The sequence below is a fragment of the Erythrolamprus reginae genome, chromosome Z, assembly GCF_031021105.1.
Source record: "Erythrolamprus reginae isolate rEryReg1 chromosome Z, rEryReg1.hap1, whole genome shotgun sequence".
Lineage (NCBI taxonomy): Eukaryota > Metazoa > Chordata > Lepidosauria > Squamata > Dipsadidae > Erythrolamprus > Erythrolamprus reginae.
Window position 1 is genome coordinate 109625784 of NC_091963.1, and position 22957 is coordinate 109648740.

The 22957-nt window shown below is 36.1% G+C and overlaps 1 protein-coding gene across 6 annotated transcripts in view; it reads right to left on the reverse strand.

Moving 5' to 3' along the window:
* Positions 1–22957, reverse strand: part of ATP6V0A1 (ATPase H+ transporting V0 subunit a1) — a 512121-nt gene that overhangs the window by 24967 nt on the left and 464197 nt on the right. For 3 of the 6 annotated variants that reach the window (XM_070727641.1, XM_070727642.1, XM_070727637.1), the window contains 12 exons: positions 18685–18788; positions 15782–15908; positions 13323–13405; positions 13037–13130; positions 11841–12053; positions 11097–11247; positions 9758–9897; positions 8893–9050; positions 7801–7891; positions 6746–6864; positions 6129–6342; positions 4234–4341 (listed from right to left, as the gene is read on the reverse strand). In XM_070727641.1, the coding sequence (XP_070583742.1) occupies positions 4234–4341; positions 6129–6342; positions 6746–6864; positions 7801–7891; positions 8893–9050; positions 9758–9897; positions 11097–11247; positions 11841–12053; positions 13037–13130; positions 13323–13405; positions 15782–15908; positions 18685–18788 (1602 nt within the window). Of the gene's footprint in view, positions 1–3434; positions 3510–4233; positions 4342–6128; positions 6343–6745; positions 6865–7800; positions 7892–8892; positions 9051–9757; positions 9898–11096; positions 11248–11840; positions 12054–13036; positions 13131–13322; positions 13406–15781; positions 15909–18684; positions 18789–22957 lie in introns of all 6 variants that reach the window. The other 3 variants (XM_070727643.1, XM_070727640.1, XM_070727639.1) reach the window with 3 other exon arrangements.

The following is a 22957-nucleotide window of genomic DNA, read 5'->3' on the forward strand; positions in this document are numbered from 1 at the left end:
TCAGATGCCAAAACACAGACCCCAATTCCCAACGGAGTGAAGAGTGCAGGAAGGAGGGTGGGAGGGAGAGGTGGGAGGAGGCAGCAGCGGCTGAGGGTTGGAAGTGGAATGCAAAAGTTGGGGGTAACGGGTCTCTGGGAGAACTGCAAGGGGGCTCGCTTCCCTTGTAACTGTGGCAGATCAGGATTCGAGAGACGCAGGAGTTCTTGAAGACGTGGAGCTTTCCAATAAAATCGTTTTAAACAAGAGGCAAAAAATGCCGCTGCCTGGAACAGATCGCTTATGTGAACATTTAATTAAACAAGCGCTTGGGATTTTCAGCCTTGGTTTTGATCCCAAGTTGTTGTGGTTGGCTCTGGGCCAGCTCCTGCTCCAAGGACTGTGGGGGTTGATTTGGGAGAATCCTCACGTTATTAGAGACCAGTTTTACGGCCAACAGCTTCAGACAGTGAAGCTTCTGTGTCAAGGGAAGATTCCGGGAGTGAAGCAGGATCGGATGATGGGGTAGTTACAGGCAGCCCATTAGCTAATTACCCCATTAGTGAGTCATCATCATTAGACTTGGAAGAAGAGGGATTCATAGATGCTGGCAGGGGCAGGTTTATGACAAGGAGGGAACAACTGTGCAAGTATTATAGAAAATAAGGGAGATCACCTGTGGCTGGGGCAATTAGGCTAATGGGGCTAAAATTATCCATTTGGCGAGAGAGAAGTGGTTTGCTTTTGAACTGCTTCAGGATTTACAAGGACTTTTTTGAACAATTCAGAGTTAAGTACAGCTTGAGGACTCTTGAAGGGGGTGGCAGTAACGTCTTCACAGCTGCCTTTTATCTGCTTTGCTTTTGTTTTTTACTTTTCACAGCATTCCAGGTAAAGCATTTGTGGGAGAGCACTTTGGCTGATTTAAAGTGCGTGTGTACAATATTTTTCCGTTGATAAACCAACTCTTTGCTTACTTTACAACAGTGTGTGTTTGAATTTACACTTTGGACTTAATTGAGGCTCGTAACATGAAGCCTGGCATAACACAAGTCACCCACAAAAAGAGAGAAAAGGATTTTAATACAAAATTTTCAGGTGGCAAATCTCCCCCCCCCAAAAGGGAGGGGGATCTGCCACCTGAAAACTTCTATATGGCTTCTGTATATGTAACATACTTTTGCTGATGCGTGGGGGTAATCATGCCTGCATTTGCAGGGGGGCATGCATTGCATTGTGGGTGCCAGCACAGGTGTGCAATATCACAGGCACACATACACTCACTTTTGGCACGCAACCAGAAATAATTTTCCATCACTGCAGGTCCCATCCCCTACACCTGGTGGGACCCAGAAGACGAGCCTTCTCTGTGGTGGCTCCATCTCTCTGGAACATCATTCCCCCAAAGATTGGCTCACACTCTAACACTCTTCTGGAAGGTGCTGAAGATCTGGTTCTGCCAATGGGCCTGGATAACCCAGAGCGGGATGGAGCCCATTAAATGACTTGTGTGATATGTTGTTGCCAGGGTAAGGGGAGGTTATTATATTATTTTATTAATTTGTTATTTTATTACTTTTTTATTACTTTTACTTTTTTATATATGAGGTTTTAATATCCCACAAGCCTTGAGTCGCCATGTGTGAACAGGCAACAATATAAATTTTCTAATAAATAAAAATAATAAATAAATAAAAGGCAAACTTATTGGCTAAAATAAATATTTGCTAGCAAATAGAAGAATGATATCAAAGTCAACCAGCATCTCATATGAAACATAGTTGTCACTAACAGATGTCTGAAGACAAAAGCAGGGAAATTCACATAGCAGGCATATGTTTAGACATTTGACATTCTCAACACTAGCATATGCAACTCTCTCCAAATTACTAGAAACCATTAGTTTATCTATTAGATCATTATAAAAGCAATAACAAGAAAAATCACTTACAAGTTTTGTGTACCTCTTAAAAATATACTTTTCATAGTTATCCTGATTGCCATTACATTTGAAATCACATTTCATTTAGCTTTAAATGATAATCTCATTAGCTGATTTCCAAAAATCTTATCTACAGTTAAGTATGTCATACGTCAGACAATTAGACTCTTGCACAGCTACAGAAGTAACTATTGTGTGCAAATCATCACGCTGTAGAGACCCTCTGAATAAGAAAACATTCTAACTTGAAAACCAAATATTGAAAAAAGCCTCCACTTTCATATCATTCTCATAGGTTTCCATAGATACCTGCTTTGTTAAAAGGCAGGACACTACAACTTCACTTGACTCAATAAAATAGTTTTTATGTACTTTTAAGCTTGACTCTGTATACTTGAGATTGAAAATAATTCTTGTTCCCAGATAAAATTAGAAGAATCATAAGATTTAATATGTTATTTTGTAAATTTTCATAGGAATATTATTGGTTAGCAATTAGTACTGACCTTTGACTTAATTCAGTAAAGCAGTTCCAATATTTTTAACCTTGATTTTGTAAACTGAGTCTGAAAAATCAGCCTTGATCTCAGATAAAATTAAGTAATACTTTTGAGTTTTATATACAATTTATAATTCCAGATTGAATATTCTACCAAATAACATCCCTGATTTTTAAATTAATAATGTATTGCAAAAACAAAATACTGCAACAAGAAGTCATGATATTCATATGATTTTTAAGACAGCCAGGGGTTTAAAACAAAGGAAATTACTTGAGTCAAAAAGCTATTGAATTATATAGAATTCTCTCTGGTGAGTGACAATTCAATGCACTGTCACAAGGATTCCTGATGTATACTTTCAATGGACAGAAAAATACTGATGACCACAAAGGTAAACTCGGAATAGATAATACCACTGCAAAGACTGAATATAAGTGTAATTTTGACAAATAGTATGAAAAATTTAAAGTATGTTGGAAAGGGAGATTGAGTTGAATCGTAATAGAAGAAGGAAAAAGCTGTCAACTATGGAAAAGCCAAGAGCAAATACAAAACGGGGGATATTCTTTCCAGATTATGATGATTTTTTAATGAAGTACTATAATGTGTTTTCCAAATTATTTTCTCAGGAACTCTGAACTTTTTCAGCACATTATGAGGAATCCCACAACAAGAAGTGTAACAGCAGGCAAGCTGCCTTTACAATCTGCATTCAGAGAGGATGTTTGCAACTAGGGATAAGGGTAGAAAGGGATAATTAATTCCAAAAAGCCCTGGCTGGCACTCTGAAATAATGAGCACATGCTTTAAAACATGCAGGGAATGTTCTGCAATATATTGTAAGTGCAGGATCCTCCTCATGTGTGTGGGTAGAATAAGATTACTGGACTGTATCTTTTTGAGCAAAAGGCAGCTGTGCTATTCCTCTTCCTCAGGGTAGATACTTTCCAAAGCTCCTGACATCTTCTGTTTTCATCATGTGTATAGGTGGCATCTTTTAATCCACTCACTGTTGCAGCCGTTGCTGCCTCTATTGCCTGCGGACTCTGGCCTGGGCTGACATGGGGTTCCTCAGGCTGCCCTTCCTGATAGTGAATGGAAGGAAAGAAAGCAGGAAAGGAGAAGAAAAACAAGAGAAAAAAAGGGAAACAAATGGAGGGGTCATGGGAAAATGAGAGGGTCAGAGAAGGAAGAGGGAGTGTCTTTAACTGAGCTGCACTTTGAAGGGCAGTTGCATCTTAACAACGTACTTGCCACAAGAATAACAGGTCTGGGAGCCAGAGTCAGACCTTTGGAGAATCATGGGAGCAGTCAGACTTTTAGGCTGTCTGGCCCATTATTTCAGTAACATGCCAGGTAAGGCAAATTTCCCTTTATAGTCCTAGATTCATTCAAAAAAACCTCAAAGTATATTCAAGGGTTTGCGAGGGATTATTTTTCTTTAAAAAACAGCATCCTTCTCTATGCAACTAACATCTTCTAAACCAAAAGGAGAGCCCAAAAATATTTATGACAGAAGTGTTTAAAAGAAAATATCAAGAATCCCACAGGGCTGGGCATATCCAAGGTAGTTCTTTGGACTCTTATGTGGCAAATACATGCATATAGATCAAGATTTCAAGAGACAGATTCAGACTATACTAGGCAATTATGGGTATATCTTAGCACTGTTCCTTAGCACAGAGCAGAAAAAAAAACCCCGAGGGTAATATTCATCTGCATGCAGTTCTTTACTGTAGAAAATTGGACCACATTTCCATATTTAAATAAATAAAAAGATTTGTAGGATAAATTTTTATAGTCACTCACCAAATGCTTTCTTTGCAAATACTGATGGCGAAGAACCATGGGTTTAGCAATCAGCATCCATGGGATACATAGAAATGCTACTACCACCAGGAAACACTGGATACCTTTCTGCAAGAAAAACAGTACAATTAATGACATCACCACTAAAAGTAAATATGATGTTAATGACAGTAGCTGCATTGCACATTTAGGAGCAAAATATTCAATGCCAATGACAATTGTGGGATATAAGGGCCTTCAGTTGAACTTAGTTCACAAAACCTAATCAAACTATCCATGGGAGACATGGAACCACTGCTAAAATGTTGATTGATCTGATGTTAATCAGAATTTAAATTCTGGATTATTGAAAGGGGATTACAAATTTTTATGATTAAAAACTTCTCCCTGCCAAATATCATCATTCAAATCGCACTGAAACAAGTGGGGGTTGCTTTACTATATCTTGCATAATATATACTATATCTTCTATACTATATCTTGCATACTATACTTCCAAAGACCAGTATTGTTTTTTCTTCCTATCTAAAGTTTTTCCTCCAGGAGCAGGGTTGCTTTTCAACCAAATGTTGATCCTATTAGCTGTTACATTGACCAATCAGCTTTTTGCCCATAGTCTAACACTGTAGGCTTGGAGTCAGTGACTGATCAAAAGCCACCGAGCTGGCTTTTTTATGTAAAGGAGACCTAGACCTCATACTCCCTGATTTCTAGCCTGGAGTCTTAACTACTAGAACAAACTGGATTCCCCCCCCCCCCCAAACGACTGTACTAACTGGTCTAGTTGTGACATCAAATTCAGGTTTGACATTTAGGTTAGGTTAGGTTAGGTTTATTGGATTTATATGCCGCCCCTCTCCGCAAACTCGGGGCAGCTCACAACAATAATAAAAAACAGTACAGTACATAATACCAAATCCAATGCCCACCCATCTAGTTACAATTTAAATTAATAATCTCATAAAAACAGTATATATAAAAAACAGGCACACAGTCAATCAATCAACAAAACAACATGGGCAAGGGGGAGGTGTTTTAGTTCCCCCATGCCTGACGGCAGAGGTGGGTCTTAAGGAGTTTACGAAAGGCAGGGAGGGTGGGGGCAATCCTAATCTCAGGGGGGAGCTGGTTCCAGAGGGTCGGGGCCCCCACAGAGAAGGCTCTTCCCCTGGGTCCCGCCAGACGACATTGTTTAGTCGACGGGACCCGGAGAAGGCCAACTCTGTGGGACCTAACCGGTCGCTGGGATTCGTGCGGCAGGAGGCGGTCCCGAAGATATTCTGGTCCGGTGCCATGAAGGGCTTTATAGGTCATAACCAACACTTTGAATTGTGACCGGAAACTGATCGGCAGCCAATGCAGACTGCGGAGTGTTGGAGTGATATGGGCATACTTGGAGAAGCCCATAATTACTCTCGCAGCTGCATTCTGCACGATCTGAAGTTTCCGAACACTTTTCAAAGGTAGCCCCATGTAGAGAGCGTTACAGTAGTCGAGCCTCGAGGTGATGAGGGCATGAGTGACTGTGAGCAATGACTCCCGGTCCAAATAGGGCCGCAACTGGCGCACCAGGCGAACCTGGGCAAACGCCCCCCTCGCCACAGCTGAAAGGTGTTTTTCTAATGTGAGCTGTGGATCGAGGAGGACGCCCAAGTTGCGGACCCTCTCTGAGGGGGTCAATAATTCCCCCCCCCAGGGTAATGGACGGACAGATAGAATTGTCCTTGGGAGGCAAAACCCACAGCCACTCCGTCTTGTCTGGGTTGAGTTTGAGTTTGTTAGCCTGCTTCCCCATGAATAACTTCTTTAAAACCCCGAAATGAATAAACAAAAAGTGCCCTATAGAGAAGGAGAGCTCTATAGTGCCCTATAGAGAAGGAGAGTAGACTACCTACCTGCCCGCTATAAAGCATTTGGGCATTTTTTTCATAAGAGAAGAGGAACATGTTGATGAGGTGAATAAGAAGACTTGGTGCATGCATGGAGTTCTTAGCATTGTATGCTGACCATTTATAGAAGATAAGGATGATCAAATATCCAAACAATGAAGATATGAAGATAATTTCAGGAATAAAGCCAAAGAAGATGTTCAGACGTTTCTTAAAATAACTATAGAGGTATGGAAAAAATATTATATGAAACATATTAAGAAACATTTAGGAAAAAAATAGGAAAAAATTAGACAGTGCTTTCAGCTAACAAATTGTGAAATTAATTGTTTTGTTAATATGCATAGTTAGTTGCTAAATTAAATAAGGTTTATTTATTGAATGGTAAATTCCAAGCCCCCTTCGATAATTAACTCCCAGAAATTTCAGGAACCTGTTCATTTAGTTATCTTGATAACAATATGTTACAACAAAAATTCTTCATTTTAAAAAAAATCCATTTACATGACTTCTGGCAGTTCATAAGCCTCTATTATTCGGAATAAAGTAAAAATAACTTGTAATAAATCTTTATTCCCATATTCTTTACTTTTTTATAATTTAATTAAATGGAACACACTCACATATGATTCAGCAGACTAAGGGTGATACCAAACATCATGTGGATGATGCCCAGAATTACTGACATCTTCATTTTGAAGGAGTTAAGGAACGTCAGCTTGTTGGTAGCAATGTTCCAGATCTAGGGGGAAAAAATTAAACAAGATAGGACAGAAGATAGACCACTGCATCTGGAATTCTTTCCAACCCCTTTCCAACAATGGCCATAAGTTCTATTCATATAAGCACTGAGAGGCACTCATTGCACTCTGTGCCATGTTACTTTAATAAAAAGTTTAGAATAGAGCATTCACATGTTGAACCACTGCCCAAGTGCCTCTCCCACAAAGATACACTAGGTGAAATTTTAGGAATGTTTTCCTCTGCAATCCCCAAGCCTAGTTTTCAGATATGATCTTTCATTTGATTTTCCCTCCAAGGCTAAATGTGGCCCTGTTCTACTTAGTTATCAGAGAGTTATTGTTCTAATGGAGAGGTGAACAGTAATCCTTTCATACTTTGTTTCAAAATTCTATTTACCTACAAAGAATAAAGTGTAATGGTTAGACCAATGTAATGGGACAAAAAAAACATTCTCACATTAAATAATCAAGTAAACACACCAATTTATGGACCTCATAACTACAGAGACCATCTCAGACTTTTCTATAAAATGATTCCAATTAAAAGAAATTCTGGTAGTCCAGGTGAATGTCCCATCTATTTTAGACATAGCTAAGATTGCCTATATTTTTGTATTATTTCAAAATCTGGCAAGTCAGCATTTCAAGAGAGCATAATACAAGTTGTACCCTACTAATGCATGTAGAAAACATTTTAAAAATGTAACTTTTAAAGACGAAGACGAAATGTATAATTCTGTCATCTCATTCTGTTATATGACATACAGTAAACATTAACAAAACAACTGAGCTAATTATATTTTTTTCTAGTGAATCAGATATTTTTGATACTTTGGTATCTCTTTTAATTTATAAAGGATAAAGTGAGAATGCATGGAAGAGAAAACAACATGAAGTAAAGAAGAAGGGAAAATTTAAAAAATAATGGCTCATACTGGATCAATGCCAAAGGGATATGCTCCACCAAAGACACCATCAATGGAAGGATTAAGTTGAAGCATAGGATACTCCTGGAGAAGATCTTCTCTGTAGAGCAAAGAAAAAAAACAATTGCATTAATAAATAAGCAGAGCAGAACAGATATGACAAAATACCGTAAAAGTACAGTGGTACCTCTACTTAAGAACGCCTCTACTTAAGAACTTTTTTAGATAAGAACCGAGTGTTCAAGATTTTTTTGCCTCTACTTAAGAACCATTTTCTACTTAAGAACCGGAGCCCGGAAAAATTTCCAAGGAAATTTGAGAGCAGCACAAAGGCCCGGCCAGTTTCCTGCCATTTCCCCTTTAATCCCAGCCATCTGGGCTGCCAGAGGAGCCTTTTGGTGGTGCTTAAGGAGGTTTTGGCAGTCCAGAGTGAATGAAGCATTTTCCTTTCTCTGGGCACTTGGACAGGGAATAAACCTCTGCCAGCGCCCAGAGAAAAGAAACGCTTCCTTTACTCTGGGCAGCCAAGGAGTCACCACAGTGAAGGAAAAGCACTGGCTACAAAGCGAGTGAGCGAGGGGAGCCCTTCAGCATGGGAAAGAAGAGGCAGCAGGTCCCAGCAGCCAGTGTATGGGAGGTAGCCTCATGCCAGGTGTATGGGAGGCGCGTGCTCCTCCTTGCTGCCTCAGAGTCCCTGAGGCCTTAAAGTTTTGGATTTTTTTTATTCCCCTCACCCCACCTTCTTCCTTCAGCAGCGACTGTCCTCCTCCTCTTCTTCCTCCTCCTCCTTCCACCCAAATTCCCAGCTTTTATTTCTTTCCTAATGGGTTTGCACGCATTATTTGCTTTTATATTGATTCCTATGGGGAAAATTGCTTCTATTTAAGAACGTTTCTACTTAAGAACCTAGTTACAGAACGAATTAAGTGCTTAAGTAGAGGTACCGCTGTACTCTTGACACAGTTATAACAGAGTAAACATTTAATGATGTTTAATTTGGCATTTCCATGTCTTTTATCGACTCATCGTTTTCCAAATCTCCTGAAATTATTTCCCAAATATTTTGCTATCCATTGCCTTTGCAGGCGTCTCATCACTTACGTCCAGTTGGATTTCTGAAACATGGGCCGGACACTCCAGGATGAGCCAAACATATTGAGTGACTTTGAGAAACAGTCATTATAGATCAGACCAGTATAAATGGAGAAGGAACCCATCAACAGTATAATGTAGCGGCCACTGAAAATAATGTTGAATATCTGTCCAAGTTAGGAAAAGAGATAGGGGAAGGGAAAGAGAAGAGAAATTATAAAAAATGAACTGGAAATATGTGACAATACTGTTACACAAAGAATACAAATGGATGCTGCCAAGTATTTTCCTTTGACTTGTGAATACAGTCTTTTTCAGCTTTAGATCATATTTTAGACCTGATTTTTTTAAGGGAAGAGTCTTTCTTTTTTTCCTTGCATTTCTCTAGGAAGACGAAGGGGTTCAAATAATGAAAATGATTCCTCTGGCCCTGAAGAAAGTTTTACCCCTTAAATCTTTATCCCAAATTGGAAAGCTTGGCTTGATGTTTAGAAGAGGGACATTTTATGAAATACATTTTGCTCTTTAACAGTCCCACTCTCACATCTGAACATTTAATGGCATAAGTTCCATCACGTTTGGAGGCTCTATATGGCTTCTGGACTACTTAACTCTGCTCCATCCTTTCAAAGGCTTGGATGAGCTCATCTCCAATTCAGAAGGAACAAAAAGCATACTGATACATCTGTCAATTGTTTTACCTAAAGACATATAGCAGAAAAATCTTTCACACAGTAGTTCCAAAGAAAACAAAGCAGTTTTCTCCCACTGAACATAAAATTAAAAGCTGTTCAAATCGCAAACTACTAGGAAAGCTGCATGAGGGCCTGCTTTAAATTGATGTATTAACTTCTCTAGTCAATGGTCAAATTACCTCATTATCACTCTTTTGTGATAGAATGCGGCTCTCTCTGATCACCATCCAGACAGCAAAAAGTGTCATAAGAATGCCGTGTCCAAAATCACCAAACATCACAGCAAATAAGAATGGGAAGGTTATGATTGTGTATGGAGCTGAAAGAATGGGAGATTGGAAATTATTTAACAGAACGATAGACAACAGTTATTGAAAATGAGGATCTACTAAGCATGATTGGACTAAGCCAGTTTAGTTTATCTGTGGTTAGGAAATGTTTGATACTGGTACCTTAAAAGATACAAGAAGCTTTTATAAAGTTATATAAAAATTAACTGTATAGAATCTTCATAATTTTGGAACTGAATCTATATTTTCCTTTGTGAAAATAATATAACTATCTTTTTCACATCAGCATTCTGGGACAAATTAGGTATAAAATGTAATGGGTAAATATTGTCTGGTATGGGTAAAAAATACTACTCAATGGATATAAAGTACTAAAAGTGATACAAAAACCAGGAAAGTGAGAAAATGAAATAGGTGGGATATAGAATGTCAGTAATGTAACTTTCCCTGTCTCTAAACCATTTCAAACTGCTGTGGTTTCCAGGAGCTGACAATTGCCCTGTAGTTGTAGTTAACATAATTTCTTAGTTCTGAAATTAGGATTAAGGAAAAGTTTACTTTCTCCATACATCTCACTATCTTCTGCCTTTTCACATAACAGTTTTCTAAGCAAACAGTCCCAAATGTTGCAATTCTTTCTCAGAGGATTGATACTCATTTTATTATTTTGATTGCACTTTCCAAAGTTTTAGTATTTTTAATATTACTAGAACTATAGACCAAAGTTTTAAAGATGGCCATATCATGGATCAGAATAAAAATGTTTGCCAAATTTGTTTAGGATCTTTGTTGGCACATTTTACTTGATACATTTTGAAAATGGAGGAAAATGTTGCTTACAAAACCATTCTATACATATATTTACTGGAATTCAAAATGGTCTCTCAAGGAGTAGCTGGAAGACCAATTAATTTAATGCTCACTTTAATACTGTATGAATTATCCCAACCTACCTTTCAAATCTAACTTTTATATCCTTATCTAATTTGGTACAGTTCCGTACTTATAAAAAAACTCTAACATGTAGAAAAGGCTCATTGAAAAATGTATTATACCAGGGAAAATTACAGAATTGATGTATTAATCAACACAAATATTGACTTTTTATTTATTTGGTTTGGTTTCTTTCAGTGTTAAATTGATGCAACAGAATAAGTCAGAAAGGAGACAAATCAGACTCTTTAAAAAATTATCAGAAGCTAGACAGTTTCATAGGATACATACATACCTGGATTAATCTCACGATAGGTTCCAATGCCATAAGCATCTACAATGTTTTGAAACCCATCAGTGAATTTGTTGGTCTTATTGTATGTAGGTGGAGTCTGGTTGGTCTGCATCCTATTCAGGATAGAGGGGACAGTGGATCCACTATGCTCCTGTTATACACAAACACACTAAAGTTTAGAAAAGCTACTTTTTCAACTGAATGGAACCCCAAACAGTTTTTGCAATCTATCATTACTGCACATATTCAAGCATGCCTTTTTATTTAGCTATTTTAGAAAACATGTTTTAATTTTGGTGAATTAATTATTACAAAAGATACTGGATTCATTCACTCTTTCAGTCAAATATACAATATAAATTCCTATAAATAAAGTCAGAATTGTTACAAAAATTTTGCTTTTAAAAACACCAAAGGATTTCAAAAGAACTTGGCTCTCACTTGTCTGAATCTGTATTTCGGAGAGAACAAAAATCAAGGCAAGCCTCCTCTTAAGAAATAATTAAGAAATGTGAATTAAAGGTCATATGCTTTCAAAGTTGGGACATGTTTCAAGGAACAGCATAGAGCTTCTCCCTAATCCAGATGGAAAGGATATGTTTTAACTAAAAATATTCCACTGCAGTTTGTTCGCACAGAGATTTTGCTTGCAAGACTCAGAAAACTCCATGTTTTCTTGAAAGTCAGGGTTAGCAATAATGTTGAACATTGTAGAAGAGGTTAAGAAATATGAATTGTGCTCACCGTGCCACGCCTGAGAGCAAACTGAATGGAATCAAGGTCAGCTACAGGACACCAAACTTCAGCAATGAGGCATTTCTGGGTCACATCAATATTGCAGAGGTTCAGAGTGTGGTAAATGGCTTTCATCTTGCGCACCTTTATGAACCAAACACGGACATTTTTTGCAGCAGCCTGAAGAACCCTCTGACGGTGATCTTCAGTTTGATTCAGTACCTGCCATGGGAAGGAAAGAATTTGTTATAAAAAGGGAAATGGAATTGATAATGTATATATCATCTATGAGCTATAAAAATTAAAAGAAATTCACTATAATTTGAGAATTTCAACAGTTTAGCACCATACTTCAGCTTTCACACAAAATACAAATTTACTCCCTCACCTTAGAAGCTAAGATTAATATTGATGATTAAATTTAAACCATGTACTGATGTCCAACTTTTCTACATGGAGAGCAAATGATTCTTTAATTCCAGGAACAAAATAGTTGAAAGCAAGAATGCAAACTATACATTGGCAAGAGTGCCTCTGCCAGAGAAAACAGAGCTCTGGACAGCTCTGTTCGGCTCTTTCAAGCTTTGTTTTTGGTTGTGACATCCTCCTGCATTCTTCTGCCAGCAAAAACAGAGCTCAGAAAAGCAGCACGTGGCCCTCTCAGGTTCAGTTTTCACTGGAAGAGGGCTGCAGAATGTTAAGTTGGCCATGCCTATCCTGGCCACATCCACCCGCCATGACCAGTTGATCCCTCTCCCTGAGGTCAAACACAACCTTGATGTGATAGTTAATGAAATTGAGTTTGACACCCCTGACATAGAACATCAGACAGTGAGAAGTGTGGTCCTTAATACATACTATGTGACAGATAGTAAGTTCATTACTTAGTACTTCCCCAAAAATTACTTCTGAAGTTCATCCAAAAATATGTAACCAGTGTAGAGCCAGCACCAAATCAAATAACAAGACAAGTGTTGTAATAGGTAGGCAATTTGTGGCTCTTCAAATGTAATGAGATGCTATTCAATATTAGTCAATAGATGTAGGTTAGTTGGCATCAAATTCATCTAATTAATATGATTTCTGCAGTTCAAATTACAGCATATGCATACAGGTAAATTTACTAGGGAGACCAATTCAGAAATAAAGACAGTATAAAAACATCAAGAACTGTCTCTCCCTGCCTTATCCTATCATTATTATACCATCAGAAGATCATCAATCCTTGTGTTGACTCCAGCAGCCATTTCCTTCCTTTCCTGTGGAGTTTCTGGACAGGGGTACAAAGAAGCCCGGAATCTGAAAGGCACACAAAGATGATTCAATATGAATAATAATAATAATAATAACCTGACTATGAGATTAATATTCTGGCCTCCCTCCAATCAGCCATATATTATACAAGTAAATGAATGGGAACATTAGAAAATAATGTAAAATGAATCACAAGAGTTGCAAATCAAAAGCAACTTCTTATTCTGGTTTGCTTACCCTTCACAGATTTTCTTGACTCTGTTTTTCAGCTGGTCACCTTGGAAAAAAATAATGAACACAGACTTGTGCACATAGTCACCCTAGAAGAGAAAAGATAGAGAAAGTCCATTTGAAATTAAAGCTATCCAGCTGAGAATAGAGAAAGTACTGTATTAGCTTTGGATCATGAAAATCCTGCCTCACATTTACCACTTAGTCATAACATTTACTGGGGACTTCCCAAATCCAATCTTTCTTATTATCATATCCCTGCTAACCAGAAGCATATATATTTTCTGAAGTCTCCTGAAATCTTTTTCAAGATTTGAAGCAGCCTCAGGATTGGTGAGGAGAGAGGGTGAATAAAAAAAGGATTTCATTTTTCTTAAATTACTTCAGTATGCTTTTGAAAATGGTAAGAGACCTAGGCCATACTGAACCGCTCCGAGTCTCCAGAGAGGGGCGGCATACAAATATTATTATTATTATTATTATTATTATTATTATTATTATTATTATTATTAATAATAATAATATAACAACAAACACATACAGCACAGAATTAGAAAAGATACTTATGCAGCAATAGTTCCAGAAGCTCAAGTTAAGCTACTCACAAAGTAAGAAAACAAATTACTAATAATTGAGGGTTATTTTTTTATTTATTAATATGTATTTATTTGTAATTATTATTTTTATTTATTTTATTTTACATTTTTGTCAGATGATGGACATACCGTATAAGATGTACCTTTTTACCCCCAAAAGAGGGTGAAAACTTGGGTGCATCTTATATACCAAATGTAGCCTCATCCACCCATCTACCTCCACCCTTTGGTCTCTGCTTCCCAGCAAGTTATCTCCTTGCAACAAACAGAACATAGCCCATTAAGATAAGCAACTCATTATCAGCTTCCCGACTCTCAGCTGACTGAGGCTGCAAGGCAACCCATGTGCTAAAATGAAAGGGAAATTACAGTGGAGCGAGAGGCAGAATTTTATTTTCTTGTGCTAATCAATTGCTGAAACTGAATGCGAGGAGGTAAATAATATCTATAAATGTCTGTAGAATGTTCAAATTGTTAGACTTATTTTAAAGACTGTTTGAATTATTGTTCTAGACAATTTAACAAAATGAAGCTTTTTAAAACAAATGCTTGATCTGAAGAGACCCAGTGCTATTGTATTTTTTAAAAAATATACTTCCAGAAAGCCAAATCAGTTTTAAAGATCTGTAAAAGTATAATCTGAAATGTAACAGTGTCCTGCTTTAATATTAAGATAAGGCAGCTGAGTTAAACCTTCACTTAGTTATGTTTGGAGTAGCATTAATATACTGCCATAATATACAGTACATTTCTCCCGTTCTTTGCTATTTCTACAAGTCAAGCATAGATGCACAGAAATACACAGCAAACAGTGTATATCATCTGTACTGTTTGCTGTTTACTTTCTGCTATTTGCTGTTTGGCAAATTGCTGGGAGGCAGAAGCCTTTTTTCCTTGTTTTCCTTCCCCAAAGATGTGCGTCTTATACTCCGGTGTGTCTTATACTCTGAAAAATACAGTATGTTTATCCCAAGCATATTTAAATTCAGTTACTGAGGATCAGCTCATTATCTCTGCTGTGAAGCAATGCTTTCTAACATTATGTTTATTTTTGTCAGCTTGAGATTATGCCCCCATATTCTTGATTTTTTGCTTATTGAAAATACTGCCTTATAGAACCTTATTCATACCCAGTGCACCCTTTCAGGTGGCTCAAGCTGCATTCACCCTCCTCAAGTTACTTCAGGCGAGTGTATTCTTTATAGATGCAGAAAAGGCCACTAGGAGTCTGGCAGCCTTTCAGGGTGTCCAGGGGGAAAGCATTTTGAAATTCCTTGATATTTCCCTGACATTTCCCTGTAACTTGTGATCTAGCTAAGGCATGGTCATAGATGATATCATACCAAACGGCTAAGCCGTGGAGAAATATCAGTAGCTGAGGAAGCAAGTTGTTGCCACAGTTATACTCATTTTTGCTTGACGCTGCCAGGCAGCTCAATCCAGGGATTTTTTACATAATTTTCCCCTGACTTTTAAACATTTTAAGTTTGTTTTTCCCCCTGATTTATTCCATTTTTTTCACGAATTCCCTGATAATTCCCTAATATTTCCCGAACTGCTGATTTCCCTGATAATTCCCTGATTTCCCTGTTTTCCAGGTTGGCTGGACATTCTGCCTTTTCTGTGCCTGTGCAGCATTCACCTCTTACGCGAAGCAGGTTAAAGAGATGGTGGTGGTGTTCATCACAGGAGAGAACCCTGGCTCAGCCACAAACGCCTCAGTCAAAGCACAGACTTGAAGGGCAGAATGCAGCAGAGAACTATTGGTTTGGCTCTCCATAACAATCCCCATTCCCTATACGGCCCCTTGGGAAAATTAACTGTCTACCTCTGGTCTGCAGCCAGCTGCTGCAGAAATGACCACTATACCGTTACTGGGTCCTCTAGAGGATTTTCAATTTCAGCTTGTCGTAAGAAAACATTTCCACGACACACCCTCCATAGCATCCGCTCAAAGGTCGGGATTCGCTCACGGTTGATCACTCCAGCCACAAATCTAAACAGAGGAGAAGCCGAATAAAACGAAATAAAATAAAAATATTAACTGTATAGCTGAAAGTGCTTATGATCTAAAAATGAGATTAAATCATTGTTTTCTTCATTAGAGAATTTAACATATAATTATATTAATAATTAATTAATCAATAACAAATTAATGTGCATTTCTTTTAAAATATTACCCTCAAATAATGTTTTAAAAGATATGTGCATTAATTTTTCATGTTAAATTATACTCCTTAAACATGGAATTTGTCACCACATAAATAGCATAGCAAAAATAATAATTATATATATTTGAAGGGATTGGATACTGTAGCCTAGAGGATAATTCTCTGCCTTACAAGGCAAAGGTTGCAGGTTCAAGTCCCAGTGGGTATGGCTAGCTGATGAGGCCAAAATAAGGCCGAAATAGATCTATCCTAGTCTTCCTTAATTTTCAAATTCAGCAAAAAAACATGTGATATATATATATGTTTGTGTGTCACATGTTTTTGCTGAATTTGAAAATTAAGGGAGATTAGGATAGATCTATATATATAATATATATAAATAGATAATAATAAATAATAAATAATTATTATATATAAATAGAAATAAAATATCTTGATTTTAAGGAATAAATTTCGGAGGTGTTTGCTACCTAATTTTGAAAAGCCTAAGTTCCAAAAAATCAACTAGCCTCTGAATGAAGTGAAACTAATACATGTACATATGAATAAAATAAAATCAAACCATAGTTCAATACAGGAAAAAATGGTTTGAAATGTAGGGAATTGTACAATTATTGACACAATTCATAGTTTAAGATACCTTTTCCGAACCCAATTAAAATGTATGAATTTCAATTTTCAAAATTCTGACCAATGCTATGCTGGCTAAGAATTCTGAGACCAGGTTAGAAATAGTTAATTTCTGATTTTCCTGAATTGAATCTGGATCTGTGAATTTCAATCTATGGACTTTTGATGTTGCAATCTATTACTAAAAATAGAAGATAAACAACTTGTAATTTTTGTACAATACTTACCTACCATATGGTAATTTAGATTCTTAATGGACAACATAAACTAAGGTTTGATTTGGAGCAATGTCTGAGCTATCAAGGAATGAATTTACTATACAAAAAGATCAACACTTAAATACATGAATTCTTAAATTCTTGAAATTCACTAATAATGCCAGTTATCAAAAAGTCTTGATATCCATATAAGGAAATTTTTGGAGATTTGAGATTAAATCTCTGAAAAGGAGTACAATCAAAACATAAAATTTAAGGAAGAGGTAGATATCAGGAAAAACATCACAAACTACAAATGTCACACATCATCATTTGGAATTAATACTGAGGTTTACCTGCATAAGTAGTTCTTCAATGCTTAATAGCATATTAAAAATTAAAATATGTTATAGAACAGACAACTAGAAAATATCAAGACAGTGATAGAATAAAATTACCCCTCATTGACTTTTTGCTGAAGAAAAAAAATACTTGTATTTATGGATATGATGATTTGGAAAAGAAAAATATGGAAAGAATTATATAAACTTAGCAAGGGGTAAAATATTAAATACGTTTATAACTGCTTTTTAACCCTTTTTCCTTCCCACCCCCTCTTCAATTTATTAAAGGTCCACTCAGTCTTCCATCCTTTCGAGGTGGGTAAAATGAGGACCCAAATTGTTGGAGGCAATATTCTGACTCTGTAAAAACCGCTTAGAAAGGTATGTAAAGCACTGTAGAGCAGTATATAAGTCTAAGTTCTAAGTTCTACTGCTATCTATTCATTATTTTTTCTTTTTCAAATTTCTTTTCTAAAATATTATTTTAAAAATAAGAACAATAAAATGTATCATTAAAAATATTTTTAGAAAATCCTTGTTGCATAAAATTGATAGAAGTAAGAGTTTATCAAAATTAATGCCAACAACTGTGGGAAAATATGTCTCTAATTTAAAAAGTGCAGTACATTGCTTTAACAAGGATTAAGAAATGCAGATTTGAAGCCCATGTTCGGGCATGGAACTCAATAAGGAATTTGAGTCAGTTATATTTTCTAAAGTCAATCTATTTTTGAGTCAGTTACATTTTCTAAAGTCAACCTATTTCTGAGGATAGTTATGAGAATAAAATGAGAGAGAAGAACAGTATATGCAGTATGCATTCCTTGCATTCTCTGAGAAAAGGGTGGGATATACATCAACAAAGGTAAAGTGAAGTAAAACAAATATACTGCTGTTCTACCCAAAATAAATTAAAACTATTTTCTTGGCAACCTTCCTGTGTTCTAATAGGATTTCTAATTTCCTAAATTTAAAAATAAATGAATCAATTATGATGAGTATAAAATTATTAATTATGGCTGTTAGTGAGCCATATATGATTATCTTGTCCAGATACTTTAATCAACACCTTTAGAAAATGAGGTACAATTATTGATACGCTAGAAATATTGTAGATTATCTGTTCAAAACTATGATAAAATTGTTTTAAGTTTATTACCTTTTATTAGTCAGATAAAATTGTTTTAAGTTTATTACCTTTTATTAAGTTTATTACCTTTTAGTAGAAATCCTAGCTATTTTAGATTAATGAATCAGCTGATTCATTAATTCAGCTGATATAGAAAAGGTTAGGTGCAAAGGACGAAACTGCCAACTGTATTTTCCTATGCAAGAAACTAAGGATAATATTACAATATATTGGCCCAACTCTGATCTTTAACATCAGTATTACCATTTTTATAAAGTACCATTAATTCTGAAAAACATACCCTAATCGCAGTGGGGTCCCTCTTCCCATTTCGCTTGGTTCCAACAGCGATGAGGACTCCTCCAATAACTCAGGATCCGCCATCTGCTGATGATGCAATTCAGCCTGAATTCACAAATCAATTAATATCTAATGAAACTAGTTAGTGGCATGCAGGGGATGAGGAACCAGGAGATGGATGAGAAAAAGAGAAGAAAAGCAGAGAAAAAGAAACAGTGCAAAAGAAGAGAAATCTTAAAGAAAATATGAGTGAGAGACAAAGCATCTTTATATAGCCCAGGGGAGTGGAGGGAACAAAACACTCATGATCACAGATTTTTCAAGCTGGACAACAATTAGCCTAGGTTGCAAGTTAAGCTCCAAAGGAATATGGCAGAAAAAGAGCAATTTTTTTGGTCATTCTGGAAAAGGGGATCCTGTTGTTGTTGTTTAAATGACAACTTACAATTTAATCATGAGTATCTACTCTGTAGTAAGGAAAACTGCAGGAGAGATTATAACAAATAATGCTATGGATAACCTAGAATTTGAAAATGAGACAAAAGGAATCACAGTAATTGAGAAATTGCCTGCATCAAAGATACAGGGTGCGTTCCAAAAGAAAAGCATTTTTTTTAAAAAAAAAATTTATTCAACAGATTTGCACACTTAAAATTCTTCAAAGTACTGTCCTTGGGCCTCTACACGTTTTTTCCAGCGACTCTGCCATGACCAGTACACGCCCTGGAATTTTAAGTGTTTGTGCAAATCTGTTCAATAAATTACTTTTTAAAAAATAATTGCATTACTTTTGGAACGCACCCTGTATGATGCAACGTATACAAGGCAGTGTATATTCCATTTTTATAAGTGAATTCTGCCTAAGTTATAATTAATCAATCTATGCTTGTTCATTTTACATAAATATTTGTGTTTGTGTTAGTCCCTAGAAGAGTAAAGAATGGCCCCATTCCTGTACTGAAGTACAACTGCTGAGAGTTGTTGGGAGTTTTTCCATAATTTTAGCAGCTATTTCCCAGTATATTTTTCTTACTTAAGTGATTAACAACTAAAAATATCTATATAAGGAATGTTAGATTTTTGAACAAGGTTCCTTATATGACAAGCATCAAAACACATCCAAACAAAAATCTGAAGTTTGAACCACACACTTATAAAATACTGACTCCCTCTTCCCTTTGAGATTTCAGCATAGATAGTTAAGCTCACTTTTTTTCAAAACACATCATATTCATGCAAAAAATGATTAATGCAGTGGGGGGAAATATCCAGTCCCCTCATCTTTTCAATTTAGGGCTGACAACTCCACTAAAATCAATTGTGGAGATTTCCCCACTGACTCTGAAAATGTGTGCACATGACACACTTGTATATCTGTGGAAATATTCACAAGAATTGTGCCGTATTTTAGATTCAGAAGTTCATGTGGCTATGTAAAAAACACCGTTTAACTCATCTTTTCTTAGGCTCATGCTACTGCAGCATCATTTGAAAAAGCACCACTCTTTTTTCCTAACATAGGTGCTAACATAGATGTTAATCAAATAAAATCAAATAAAATCAAATAAATAAATAAATAAATAAATAAATAAATAAATCTATGGCTACCTAGAATTGAACTCTCAACCTTCCTAGTGAAAGGCAACCTTCTTCACCACTAGACCACCACACCGCTGTTGTGAATGTGTGAGTCCACAAGGATTTACTACGGACACAATATACACATCCCTTTGCTTAGTAATTACTTGGTAATTACTAATTACTAAGTATTATCTACCGTTGACCTATCCAGATTCCTAAGAGGTCAGTAAGGGGCGAATACAAGTGCACTAGAGTGCTTTCTGTCCCCTGTCCTATTGCTCTCCTATATCTCCTACACCTTTCTTCTATTCCTATATCTCTTCTTCTATTCTTTCATTGATATGTTCTATTACTATACCTTCTTTTCTATTATTTTACTATGAGTATCTCCTCTATAACCTTCATCATGTATTTTACTATGTGTAAAACCCTCATTGTGTATTGGACTAAATAAATAAACAAACAAATCAATCAATCAACAAGCTATCCATATAACTTCTCCTTTGAAACTGAAGGGCAGGGTCAGAATAAAAACCATAATTTTATATTAATAGACTACATAACTAATCAAACTTAAATGCTTGTAAAATAAAACAAGTCTATTTATAAGATTAATTGTTGCTCTACAAAAAAAAAATTTCTCATGAGAAAAATGAAACAGAATTGATGTACCCACATATGCTTTCTCCTTCCCCCATATGGAATTGAAGGAGTAAGCAAAAAAAGATGAGCAAGGCAGGAACCAGCAATTTCCCCTCTAGCAAGATGTTAGAACATAAATCAAAAGCCATTCCAAGGCTATCAAAACAACTCTACAGCACAGGCCTATAGAATGACTGATTTCTGCTAACTGTAATGGACATATTTTCAGGGTATACAGTATATGGTTTCATTCCTATCTTAAAATAAAAAGTCTTGCCGATGTCCAGTAAACTAATTTCTGAATCTGGGATTAAGTGCCTGGACAGCCAAGATTTATAGCCATGCCAATGTGAGGCCTAACAACAAGAATTAAAAAGATTTTTAAAAAAACTACAATGGCAATGAGGGTAAGAGAACTGTAGAAGTCAGGAAAGAAAAAAAACCCTACTCAGATATAGAAAGGATTAAATTCATCAAACAAACTGCGTCTTCGAGTAGTAACTAATCTTCAAAATGCTTTCTCACCATTTCACAGGTTTAAAAATATATATTTGCTTTTGAAAAGAGAATTCAAAATTCTCATAGAATAAAATCCTTTAATTATTACTGTACTGTATAGCAACAGCTGCTACAGAGCTACTGTAATTCTGTCCAACATTACTGACTGTATGTATAATATGCAATATACACAACCTTCATTAAATATCCAGGTTATTTTTGCAAAAACAACACATGCATATAGTGCATTTGAAAAGAACAATTTGCCAAATAAGCATATAAAAATATTTTAGTTTATCATGCACAACATTTCTTGCTTAATGTGACCTCCCTTTTTAAATAATGCATTCCATCTCTCTAATATAGGATGGAATTTACAGATTACCTTTATTTCTATAACTTGTTAGTTGTGGGTCCTGGGAACTTAACTTGCAGAAGCACTAGTGATATAGCTCTGGAAGAATGAGAATGCCACATCACCAGGAACAACATTACATGGCATAATCAATCTTTTTTTCCACAAAACACAGTTAAAGAAAAGCAAAATCATATGAAGCTTTGGAAGGAAAAGTTCTCACCTTCCAATGCATGCAAAGCATTCCTTCAAAATAGATGGCTTTTCATACTTATTTGAAGCTGAAGACACATACACATCAGAACAAACGGCAGGCCATAAAAAAAGAGCATGGCCTAGCAAAAAAGCTCATGGAGTTACCAACCTCAGCACAAAAGGATCTACTAAAGAAAATATGTCACTGGGAAAAAGCGCATAGCCTAGCAAAAACTGTATAGTTTTAATATAATTGGGGACAATACAATATATGTTGATTCCCAGGCCAAATATATTCCTTTTGCTTTCAAATTCTTTTATCTACAATTATATTCTTCAAAATACTAACATTCTTTAAACAAGAAGCTCTTTCCCTGCAATGACTTTGCATTAGTTTCAAGCATCAAAGTATAGTCACTTATCCAAAAAATATCTTTTTTACATTCGGGGGGGGGGGGGAGGGAGGAATGTTTTAAAAGCTCCTGTACACAAAGATATATACAATTCTGGATAGATACCCTGTTTCCTCCAAAATAAAACATCCCCTGATAATAAGCCCAATCAAGTTTTTGAGTGCATGGCATTAAGGCCAAGCATTAATTTCAGGGTTCAAAAAAATATAAGACAGGGTCTTATTTTCAGGGGAAACATGATAGTAATGCATCAAGTGAATAAGTGATAATCTTTGTGCTAATATTTGTAATAATACTCTCATTATTTGTATTCCACAAAATGTTTTCCGTTAAGCTCCAATTTTCCTCCTAACATTCCAATATCTGTGTCCGTTATCATGGTGAATTTCAGCTGTGGGGAATATACCAAGAAATACAACCAATTAAAAAGGCCAGCCTTCTCCCCTGTAAAATACTACTCCAGCACGCATACAAATGTACATTTGCACATTTGTACAAACGTACATGTTCAAATGAAGAATCTTGAATTGAATTTGAAATAAAAAATATTTATGGTTATTATGATGTTTCAGGAAGCCTTTGCAAAGAAA